Raw genomic sequence first — 12,646 nt, 5'->3', positions numbered from 1 at the left:
TGTTTTTCTAGAAATAAACAGGATTACACTTATTCGCGTTTGTATTTGTTTTAAATTTCAGAAAAAATGGATAATGAAGACGACACAAAAATGGATAATGAAGACGACACAAAAATGGATAATGAAGACGACACAAAAATGGATAATGAAGATGACACAAAAATTGCTCTTGAAAATGATATGAAGGCATTTACTATGAGGTAAGGGTACACGTCACATTGTGAAATATGCCAAAAATAAAGCATAAAAATTATTCTTTTTTCAAATTGAAGTGTATAATACATATTTCTCCGAAAACTAGAATTCTTGTGGTGCATTGGTAAAATGGCCTGCACGCGTAATTTCAATTGAACATCCATTTAAAGATGGTAATGTCCGATTCACAGTGATACCATCATTAAAGCCTTTTCTGTTCAAGAATGAATAAATTATGTATTTTTAATTGTGGTTACTCTATGAATGTGACGCGTTGCGCATTTCTACTGCAGGAAAACATATGTAAATAATCAGAATTAAACCCTACTACTGCAAGCAGACAATATTTTGCCTTTCATTTAATTTTAATCTGAAACCTTTTTAAAGGGACAGTTTTTCGGTTTTTTTTGGTTTATTCCAGAAAACGAGGTTGAACATTTTGATGAGTTCCTTGTATACGAGTTCGCAACAAATTACAATAGAAATTTTAAGTAATTAAATTGTGTTAAAATATACCTATTTTACCTATTTACAGTCTAGTGGTTGCAACATAGTAGCATAGTATATATAAAGATAAAGCAGATAGTGAAAAATGTAATGACAATTTTTTTATTTTTTTATTTTTAAATTTTAGAAAAATATTTGTTTCAGAGACTCTGATCTTCGGCTTCTAGGAATACGATTCAAAAATATTTACGGGAAAAGGGAGTGTTCGCAGATTTTCTAGCGGTGTCCCACGAAACCATGAGAATTTTACTCTACCTTTAATAATATTTTAGAATTGTGCAAATGTGCATGATACCAAACATACTATTACATGAAGTTCTAATGTTATTTTGTAAATAGTGAAAATAATTTTTAAAGTTGACATTATAATTTTTTTGTGTTCTGTTGCAAAAAAAACTTTTTTAAGAAATATTATTGAACTTATGTAGAAAAACAGAATTCACGCTTTGTACCTGAATTCAAAGCCAACAAACTAGAGGTGAAGTACATTACAGTACAGTACAGTACAGTACAGTACAGTACAGTACAGTACAGTACAGTACAGTACAGTACAGTACAGTGCAGTGAAACTTGTAACAACCATATGAATAAAAACCATTTTCTATAAAAATTCCAATTTTGATCGTTTTCCTCAAAATCACTTTTTACACCAGGGGACAGTGGGCAATGAGCACCCATAAGTAAAAATAATTTATAAATCCCGGTTTAAGATCGTCTTCCATTTTAAATTTTCTTTTCTCAATATTATAAGTCGTCAACTCTGTACAGGTGGACGCAGCTCGTAATTGGGATTTGTTCTATAAAAGAAATCAAACCAAATTCTTCAAGGATCGGCACTGGACAACAAGAGAGTTTAACGAACTTATAGGTAACACAAGGATAGATACTGGACAACCAGAGAGTTCAATGAACTTGTAGGTAACACAAGGAGAGATACTGGACAACTAGAGAATTCAATGAACTTATAGGTAACACAAGGATAGATACTGGACAACCAGAGAGTTTAATGAACTTATAGGTAACACAAGGATAGATACTGGACAACCAGAGAGTTTAATGAACTTATAGGTAACAAAAGGATAGATACTGGACAGCCAGAGAGTTTAATGAACTTAAAGGTAACACAGGGATAGACACTGGACAGCTAGAGAGTTCAATGAACTTAAAGGTAACACAAGGATAGAAACTGGACAACTAGAGAGTTCAATGAACTTATAGGTAACACAGGGATAGACACTGGACAGCTAGAGAGTTCGATGAACTTATAGGTAACACAAGGATAGATACTGGACAACTAGAGAGTTCAATGAACTTATAGGTAACACAGGGAGAGATACTGGACAATTAGAGAGTTCAATGAACTTATAGGTAACACAAGGATAGATACTGGACAACCAGTGCAGAGAGTTCAATGAACTTATAGGTAACACAAGGATAGATACTGGACAACTAGGAGTTCAATGAACTTACAGGTAACACAAGGATAGATACTGGACAACTAGAGAGTTCAATGAACTTATAGGTAACACAAGGATAGATACTGGACAATTAGAGAGTTCAATGAACTTATAGGTAACACAAGGATAGATACTGGACAACTAGGAGTTCAATGAACTTATTAGTTTTTTAAATAATTTTCAGGGGAACCTGGTTCAGTTTCTGCTGATGATCAGAAACCTGACAAGTGTCAGGATTCTATGCAGGGCCGCCAGAAAACACTGTTAGAAGTTGGCTGTGGAGTTGGAAACTTTGTATTTCCACTTCTAGGTAAAAATTTTCTTAAATTTTTCTTCGAATTATTTTTCACTTTACAGTGGGATCCAAAATATGATGGTATTGAAGGACGAGTCACACTGCTCAGAATATGAGTCTGGTCCCGGAAGAAACTATACACAGATGGAATTAAAAACGACTTGAAAATTCTTTTTAAAAATTTATTTACAGAAAAAATGTTTTTTATCAAAGAATATTAGAAACATTAACTAAAAATAAACATATTTTTAAATATTAGTCTGGAAAAGAAATAGTTCATGTCAAAAAATGCAAGTAAATTATTTTAAGTCCCCATACAGTCTTTCACCTTTCTTCTATTCTCCCTCTTTCCTGTTTCAATGGAAAGTTTTTTTACTGAATTATAATTTTTAAGCATAAATGCACACATACAATGTGTACATTGTGCTTGAATATACATTTCGTTTTAACAATAAAACAATATTTACACGCAGTTTAATGATTAAAATTCAGTGTAGAGTTCCGTTATTTCATTGTTTTTACGTATTTTTGCGTAAAACTTGTTAAAAATTCAATATTATGTGGATTTATTGATGTACTGCAGATTATTAAATGTCGTCTTTGATCAGTGTGGGTTCTTTCTAGCTTCTCATACGAACTCATTTTCTACAAATTCTGCGCACTTTGGCATGTTAGACACAAGTTATGATTTTGAACAGTACAACACATGAAACACTACTTGCTCTATAGCAACATTGGATAACGATAAGATCGTTAAATGTTGTCTTCTAATTCCACACTTTTACGGGATTTGTGGTTTCTCTGTAAAAGTGACATGTGCATTTTTACTAAAAGAAAACATGTATGAATTATCAGATTAAATCTTTTCAACCAGAATATCTTGCACAACTCCACATCTTCATATATTCAATTTTGATTTTTTTTGTAACTTAAATACTTTACTTCCTTGGTACACTGTTGTAGACCTCATTTGGAATCTGATGATAGACCTCTCTTGATTTACTCCATCATTTCTGTCTGGGAATCAGTTTAGAAATTTTTTCTGGAACATCACGGCAGGATTCATGTGGTTGTTGCCATAGGCCTTTCTTGTTAAACTATGTTTCGCCTTAAACTCTTTGAGAGGATATGCGACTATACAAAGTTCCGCTATCGAGCATGCATTGATCTCGATATCTACAGTTCAAGAGTTCCCAGCTTAGTCTTCCTCGGGGCAAGAAATAAGAGTTTGAAAATTCTCACAGAGTGTTTTTTATTAACGAATATTTCCTTAGGTCGAAAACAACACTGTTTCAAATAAACTTTCTCATTGCAGTACCAGTCAAATGAGAGTGTATTCATTCTCACCAGTGCTAGGCAGAGTAGCACCAGTCAAATGAGATTGTATGCATTCTCACAAGTGCTCTGCAGAGTATCATAAATTTAAGGTATCAATATTTTTTTCAAAAAAGGGGTTATTAGGGGTGACACAATGTTGCCAAGGGGGGGGGACAGAAAATGTGCCCCCTACACCAATGCCCTCGTTCGCCCATGAGGACCGATCTCTTCCCCCATTCTCTTCCCACTCCACTTCCTGCCCTCCCCTTGACTTATCAAGTATATATATATGTGTTACAACTGAAACAGGTTTAGTTCTTAATATTTCCGCTAGAGTTCTCACAATAAACTTATTTTCTACAAATAAATCTTTTGTTTTGGCATTTTTTCATCAAATAATTAAAGTTTAGATGCAATCATGAATAAGAATTCCAAATCAATTAAGATTAATTGATATTTCTAAAGAATAAGCAAATGACAATTTTATTTAAATCTTATAAGTATTTATCACTGATCCTGTTACCTTTAAAACATATTCAATAAAATCACCTATTTCCTTGTACAGGAGTTATTATTTATAAGTTCAGATGTTGAACATCAAGATTGTCTCAAAATTAATCGAAGGGCACATGAATTTCACAGCATTTTTCAATATTACTGATTTATCATGTATACTGATATTGTTTTTATAAGAGAAAATTAACATAAAACTTTCCTGTCTAATTTCCAATAGTTAGGGTCGTACAAAGACTTTGCTAAATAAAGATAGCGCATCAGAAAATACGCAAATTCGACGCATTTTTCGGGCCTAGACAGTAACTAATGTCGACTTCTCTGGAAATCCAGTATATATCTACCCTGTTGACGTTTCATAATGTCGTCTTTTGTAATGGATTAAATAATTATTTAAAAACAAAGAAAGGAAAAGGTTTCAATATTTTTTTCAAAAAAGGGGTTTTTAACCCTATTCCCGCTGGGGGGGGGGTAAATGCCCTCGTACGCCCCTGGACTGTATTTGACAATATATCCATGATGTTTATATATTTAGAAGATAATTTGAACTTGTTCATCTACTGCTGTGATTTTTCTCCAAGGTAAATTAAAATATTAAAAAAACTTGTTCCTTCTCAATGTTTTGTGCACAGATTTTAAGATCAAATGTCGGATTGCAAAGAGCATAATTTTACAATTCTCAATACAACCAAGTGTACACTGTACAATATACCCAACTGTACACTGTACACTGTAAAATATAAACAACTTGACTTTGAACAACATAACTAAATGTACACTGTACAATAATACCAACTGTACTGGTACAATATAACTAATTATGTAAAATGCAAATTAAAATGATCTTTACACTGTACAATATAACCAACTATACTGTGTAAAAAAATTAATAACTGTACACCGTAAATTATAACGATATGTACAATGTAACCAACTGTATTGTGTACAATATAACTGAATGTATGTAATAAATATAGAGGCCCCATAGTAAATCTAGATAAATTACCTTGTACATGGTCCATACAGCTAAATGTGCTCATTAGTAAAAATGTAAATCATGTATTGTGATTAACCCAATCTAGATATGTAAATATAAATAACTCCGTCATACCCATATTGTGATTGCTTAACTGCGTTATATATAACTTGTAATTAGGCTGTTAAGACCTAACTCTAATCTAACATGAAGAAATATACTCAGTTGATATAGAGACTCCGATTTGATTGCTGCGAGAGAGTAATTTGGTTCTTGTTGAAACATACGAGCTGAGATCGCGCCCATTGGTTTGGCATTGATAGAGTACAAGCTAGTGTCTGGTTGACATTGATAGCTCATGAGATTGTGCCCAGTGGTTTGGCATTGATCAATTAATAGCTAGTTTCCGTGTTGACATAGATAGCTGACGAGATCGCACCCATTGGTTTGGCATTGATAGAATAAGTGCTAGTGTCTGGTTGACATCTATAGCTCATGAGATCGTGGCCAGTGGTTTGGCATTGATCGATTACTAGCTAGTGTCCATGTTGACATTGATAGCTGAGGAGATTGCGCCCATTGGTTTGACATTAAAAGAATAAGTGCTATTGTCTGGTTGACATGGATAGCTGTAGAGATTGTGCCCAGTGGTTTGGCATTGATCAATTAATAGCTAGTGACCGTGTTGACATAGATAGCTGACGAGATCGCGCCCATTGGTTTGACATTGAAAGAATAAGTGCTAGTGTCTGGTTGACATGGATAGCTGACGAGATTGTGCCCAGTGGTTTGGCATTGATAGATTAAGTGTCCATGTTGACATCGATGGCTGAGGAGATCGCGCCCATTGGTTTGGCGTTGATAGTTCACGGGATCATGTCTGTGTTTTGACATTGATAGTCAAGTGAACTGAGTTGTACCTGGATAGATACGGGTCTGAGAACAGTTTATGGAGTAGGGCATTTACTACATGTACACTGTAAATTAAAATGATCTATTCTTGAATATTACCAACTGTACAGTGTACAATATAACTACTGTACAGTGTACAATATATCTACTGTACACTGTAGAATATAACCAACTGTGTACACTGTAAATTATAACGTTCTGTACACTGTAGAATATAACCAACTGTGTACACTGTAAATTATAACGTTCTGTACACTGTTAAGAGGTGTAGAGTTTGTAAAACAGAATGAAAACTATGATGAGAAAAGAATAAAAGCTTTTGTATGTGATATTACAACGAACAAGTTAATAGAAGGTATGAGAAATTATGCTAAATTATCCAGAGTCTAAAACTAAAGAATGCGCGAATTTTAAGTTCGAGGTTAAAAGTTCTGTAAAATAATGAATACCTACTTAAATAATAAACTTTCTCAATTTTAAATTTGAATTTCTCGGGAAAATCTGAACCAATCAGAGAAAAGGATTTACGGAGAATATTACATAACCATCGCTAATCAGCTGTTTTTACGCAACCGAAAACAAAACATACAACCGTTTTTTTGGGTTTACATCCAAAAATTAATTTATCTAAAACGTGAAATTTCTTTAACAAGGTTTTCACTTTTAAATATATCGTTAAGTTGAATGCCGCTTTCTCAGCTGCAGCTGAATGATGATTAAATAATAGACAAATAGGGAAAATGCAGGATTTCAAGATTTTAAACCTGTGTTTAAATTTTAACTCGTCGATTTCGGCGAGTTAAATATTTAACCACAGGGTTAAATATTTAACCTCACGGTTAAAGTTCAGGTTTAAATTCAGTCAGAAGTGGGATTTAACCATGAACTTAAAATTTAAGTCAAAACTTTTCGTTCTTTAGTTTTAGACTCAGGGGTGTATGTTTACTTGAAAACTATCCCACTCCCCTCCCCCCAATTTATTTGTTTTATTCCCTGAATTAGTGCAAATTATTTAAGTATCAATAAGGATGAAAAGTTTGCCTTTAGATGTCCAATTTTTTATTTTTTTATTTAAAAGATCGTAGTTAATAAAACTAACATACGACTTTTTTTCTTTATACCTCATTAAAAATAAAAGTAAATCACTTTTTATTCTTTTGAATTTATTAAATTAAAAAATCTAAGATTTTTGGCTGACATTATCAATTTTGACAGGCAAAAATTCTTCCATTGGGTTCCTCGTAGAAATGGCCATGATCAGTAAAGCCGTTTTTTTTCGTTTATTTGATACTATCAAACAGACATTTTACACAGTTTTTTATCAAAACTTTCCTTTTTTATATTTAGAATTAGGAGAAGGGAGTGTTGATATTGTTAGTATGGTGTTTGTTCTTTCAGCGATTCATCCAGATAAACATAAACAGGTTCATTCATTCATTCATCCTTTCATTTATTCATCTTTTTATTCATTCATTTATTCATTCATTTATTTATTCATTCATTCATTCATACTTTCATCGTTTGGGAATTATAAGTTAATAGGTTCATTCAAGTTAATAAGGCAAGGAAAGTTAATTGCAGTTGCATATACTCTGCGTACATATTGAAACCAGTTCTCTCTGGGCGGAATCTGTAAACAAGAATAGATGCATCATGCAATGTTTCTTATGTATCCGTGGAGGATAAAAGCATTTAATTTTGATAATTTTGATGAATCACATAATAGTTCCTATGACCAGAATATTTCATTGATTTTGTATGTGAAAACGGATCCCATGTCAGGGTGTGACATCCGTCTTGTGTTTACTTTACCGCCCAGAGACAGTACACTGCAGTACTAAAAATGTGTACACTTCTGAAATAACTTTCCTTGCATTATAATTCTTTGGGTTCATTAGTTTATTCGTTCATTCTATTAATCAGTATATCTATCTATTTATCTATCTATCTATTATCTCTATTTATCTATCCATCTTTCCATCCATCTATCTATCTATATATCTTTCTATATATCTATCTTTCAATCTATCTACGCTTCTAGACTGTACTATGTAGCTATAACTATCTTTTTAAGTATTGTGTGTGTACCCTTTACAGAGTACTGTGACTATGTGGTGTACTGCTGTAAATATTTCTATAATATCTATCTATCTATCTATCTATATATCTATTTATCTATCTATCTATCTAGGTGTTGTATATTCTGTACCGTGTACTGCGTCCAGGAAGTGTACTGATGTTCATATATCTATTTATCTATCTATCTATATATCTATTTATATATCTATCTATCTATTTAGGTATTGTGAACTNTAGATGAATAGATAAATAGATAAATAAACATGTAGATGAATTATTGAATAGATGAATAGATAAATTGATAAAGAAACATGTAGATGAATAATTGAATAGATGAAGAGATGAATAGATAAATAGATAAATAAACATGTAGATGAATAGATAAACAGATAAATAAACATGTAGATGAATAATTGAATAGATGAATAGATAAATAGATAAATAAACATGTAGCTAGATGAATAATTAAATAGATGAATAGATAAACTGATAAATAAACATATAGATGAATAGATAAACAGATAAATAAACATGTAGATGAATATTTGATTAGATGAATAGATAAACAGATAAGTAAACATATAAATGACTAGATAAATAGATAAATAAACATGTAGATGAATAATTAAATAGATGAATAGATAAATAGATAAGTAAACATATAGATGAATAGATAAATAGATAGAAGTAATAACCAATATAATATTTAAAATATAATTAGATAAATAATATATGATAATATATAATACATTTATATAATATATTTAGATTTGGACCTGGCTCTAAAATAAGTGAAAATTTTTACACGAGACAGGTATTTTATTATTATTATTATTATTATTGTTATTGTCAATAGTCATTGTCATTGTCATTGTCCTAGACATAGACATAGACATGGACATGGACATGGACATTGTCATTAATAGTTTTTATTTAATAGGATGGAACAAGAACCTATTTCTTCAGTCCTGAGTATTTAGGAATATAGAAAACTAAAAAAATATTTAAAAACATTTTAAGTTTCTTTTTCTCTATACATATAAGATAAACAACCCGGGTAAAAAAAATGAAAAAGAGATTGTAGTGTTTTTCTCAGAGAGGTATTAAAAAAGGGATCGTTTTGGTTTTTTAAAGGATAAGTAAAAAAGTGAATATTGTGTAAAAGTTTAGTATTCTGTGGCTAGAGAGTGAAGTTTCTAAGACTGGACTCTGTATTCTGGAGAACGGAATTATACATCGTAGAACTGTAAACAAGAAGGAGGGAGTAGATGCTGCCAGGATATTCCTTCAGGGGGGTGTACATTGTACATTAACTGTTGTACATTGTACAATTTAATATTTAACTGTTCCCCTTTTTCTTATTTTTGCCTAATTTCACAAATTTTCGAGCTTTGCTCCTCTAGATTTTTTCTAATAAATCATATTCATGTCTTCTCTTTTTCCTTCATTTTCTAATATATCATATTCATGCCTTCTCTTTTTCCTTCNCCTTCTCATTCTTCTTTCCTCCTTTTCTATCCTTCTCATTCTTCTTTCCTCCTTTTCTATCCTTCTCATTCTTCTTTCCTCCTTTTCTATCCTTCTCATTCTTCTTTCCTCCTTTTCTATCCTTCTCATTCTTCTTTCCTCCTTTTCTATCCTTCTCATTCTTCTTTCCTCCTTTTCTATCCTTCTCATTCTTCTTTCCTCCTTTTCTATCCTTCTCATTCTTCTTTCCTCCTTTTCTATCCTTCTCATTCTTCTTTCCTCCTTTTCTATCCTTCTCATTCTTCTTTCCTCCTTTTCTATCCTTCTCATTCTTCTTTCCTCCTTTTCTATCCTTCTCATTCTTCTTTCCTCCTTTTCTATCCTTCTCATTCTTCTTTCCTCCTTTTCTATCCTTCTCATTCTTCTTTCCTCCTTTTCTATCCTTCTCATTCTTCTTTCCTCCTTTTCTATCCTTCTCATTCTTCTTTCCTCCTTTTCTATCCTTCTCATTCTTCTTTCCTCCTTTTCTATCCTTCTCATTCTTCTTTCCTCCTTTTCTATCCTTCTCATTCTTCTTTCCTCCTTTTCTATCCTTCTCATTCTTCTTTCCTCCTTTTCTATCCTTCTCATTCTTCTTTCCTCCTTTTCTATCCTTCTCATTCTTCTTTCCTCCTTTTCTATCCTTCTCATTCTTCTTTCCTCCTTTTCTATCCTTCTCATTCTTCTTTCCTCCTTTTCTATCCTTCTCATTCTTCTTTCATTTCTCCTTAACATTCTGTTCAAGTATTATATGAAAATGTACAAAATATTCACCCCGCAGGCAAAACTCCGAAAACCCGAAATATTGTGAAAACATAAGAATTGTTTCTTCAAGAGGAAATACAGAAATAAAACTAGAACACGAATATAAAATGGAAGAACTGAGGGATTCACAACCATGTAGAAGTAAACTGAAAAACTACAGTTGAGACGAGAAACACAATAAACCAGAGTTCCATATAATCCACAAATCCCACAATAGTTCTGAACATTGAACCAGAGAGCCATATAACCCGCTAATACCACAATAGTTATGAACATTGAACCAGAGTGCCACATAATCCACAAATACCACAATAGCTATACGTCTGAAGATGGCCACAATATCCACAATAACTTCATTTGCATTACGAAAATAACTACAACTGTTATGGGATAATCCATAATATGTTTTGAACAACAGAAGTAAAGATTAAGAAGCTAAATAATGTCAAACACAACTCTGAAATAGAAGAGATAAAAATAAGTTTGGGGGGGAAAGAGTGAAAAATATGTAAAGCATTAGACCAAAAAAATCATATTTTTCCATTTTTGTATTTAACGATAATGTTAATAAACTGTTTTTTAATTCGATGGATTTGATACCATTACAATTGTTGTTTGAAGAGATTTCTCAATAAATATTATCTTCAAAGTTTATTGACGTATTTTAGAAATTGATGGATAAAATCTTTTAAATAATATTTTTATTTTTATTATTATATGTGCAATGTGAACTTTATCATGTATGCTTAGAGATTACGTTCAATTTCATTATAGCAGTGTATAAGATGATCTTCGTGCATATAATAATAATTGAGCCACTTATTATTGCAGTGATAAAAAAATATAGTTGGTTCCCAAATTTTCTCTGAAATATTCAAGATCTTCTTGGAATATTTTTCATTTAAATGAAAATAAAAATTATATAATATATTATAAATTATGCAGTCGTATATAAACTTGTATATATTTTCTTATATAAGTCTATGCATCTATGTATCTATGCATCCTACGCAAATGATAAAACTCGTTTTTAACCCCAATGGTCTCATATCGTGCCTGGTATCCTGCTATGTTGGTTGGGGTAGGATGAACAATTTTTAATTAACGCAAGTTATTTTATCTTTTTCTAATATCTTTAAAGGGAGTGACCGGCTATGTAAGGTAGTTGAACTGAGTATGCAGTGTTGTGGAAAGCTTCTTTCGGATTCATTTGAGACATTAAACTTTTTAAAGATCTGTAAATCCTGAGTTTGAGCGCAAATTCGATGTTCAAAATTCCTACTTTGGGGGTGGATACGTTTTCAGAATTAGTTTTATTTTAAATTATCAATTAACGACGACATAAAATGTAAAAAAGTTCTACAATAAACTACAGTCGACGTCATGTATAGGAACATGTTGAGGAAATAAAAATTAACCTTTTCAGCCCAAATAAGTAATCTTGTTCAATTATTAGTTTCTCATTATTCTGGTTTCTCATTATTTACAAAGTGACAAAGATTTTCACAGATTTTCTAGAATTATTATTGAAAAGACGACATTGGAAGAAATTGAAGAAATCTGCGAATAAATTCATAGAAACAAAGAAATTCAATATAATGATGAAAACGACATAATCGATTTTAGCATTGATTTATTGACAAATTTCTTTAGAGAAATATGTTCCTAACTATCTAATTAGATTACTGAATAATTTTTACTTTTATTTTTCGTTGTTATTAAAAAAACTAATTCTGAAAACGTATCCACTCCCAAAGTAGGAGTTTTAAACGTCGAATTTGCGCTCAAACTCAGGATTTACAGATCTTTAAAAAGTGTAATATGTCTCAAATGAATCCAAATAAAAGTTTTCCACAGCACAGTATACTCAGTTCAACTAGCTTACATAGCCGGTCACTCCCTTTAAACAAAAATTTAGCAAGTAAACCCCTGATTATTTTAATAGCGCTCCGCCAAACATACTAACTTCCGTGTAAAGAAATATATTTGTTGATAAAAAAATAAAAAAAGCAATATCAATTAAAACTCTGAAAATGGTTTTGATTTGAGTAGATATTTGTTCAATTTAACTGAGAACCACATATAGCAGGGGCCTAAAAAAGGATTCTGTTGGGGGGGGGGGGG

General features: G+C 31.7%; 1 protein-coding gene across 1 annotated transcript; it reads left to right on the top strand.

Moving 5' to 3' along the window:
* The first annotated feature begins 54 nt into the window (after positions 1-54).
* Positions 55-10,606, top strand: LOC111700333 (methyltransferase-like protein 6). The gene is made up of 12 exons (XM_023471212.1): positions 55-200; positions 847-869; positions 1,131-1,180; positions 1,471-1,570; positions 2,344-2,469; positions 4,820-4,865; positions 6,436-6,527; positions 7,520-7,608; positions 8,991-9,065; positions 9,192-9,231; positions 9,436-9,542; positions 10,539-10,606. The coding sequence occupies exons 1-12, from the start codon at positions 67-69 to the stop codon at positions 10,566-10,568; spliced, it is 912 nt and encodes a 303-aa protein (XP_023326980.1). The 5' UTR covers positions 55-66; the 3' UTR covers positions 10,569-10,606.
* Positions 10,607-12,646: the final 2,040 nt, after the last annotated feature.

This window comes from Eurytemora carolleeae, unplaced genomic scaffold (genome assembly GCF_000591075.1).
Source record: "Eurytemora carolleeae unplaced genomic scaffold, Eaff_2.0 scaffold311, whole genome shotgun sequence".
Classification (NCBI taxonomy): Eukaryota; Metazoa; Arthropoda; class Copepoda; order Calanoida; family Temoridae; genus Eurytemora; species Eurytemora carolleeae.
Note: the sequence above shows the minus strand (reverse complement) of the source record. Positions and strands in the feature narration are given on the sequence as shown.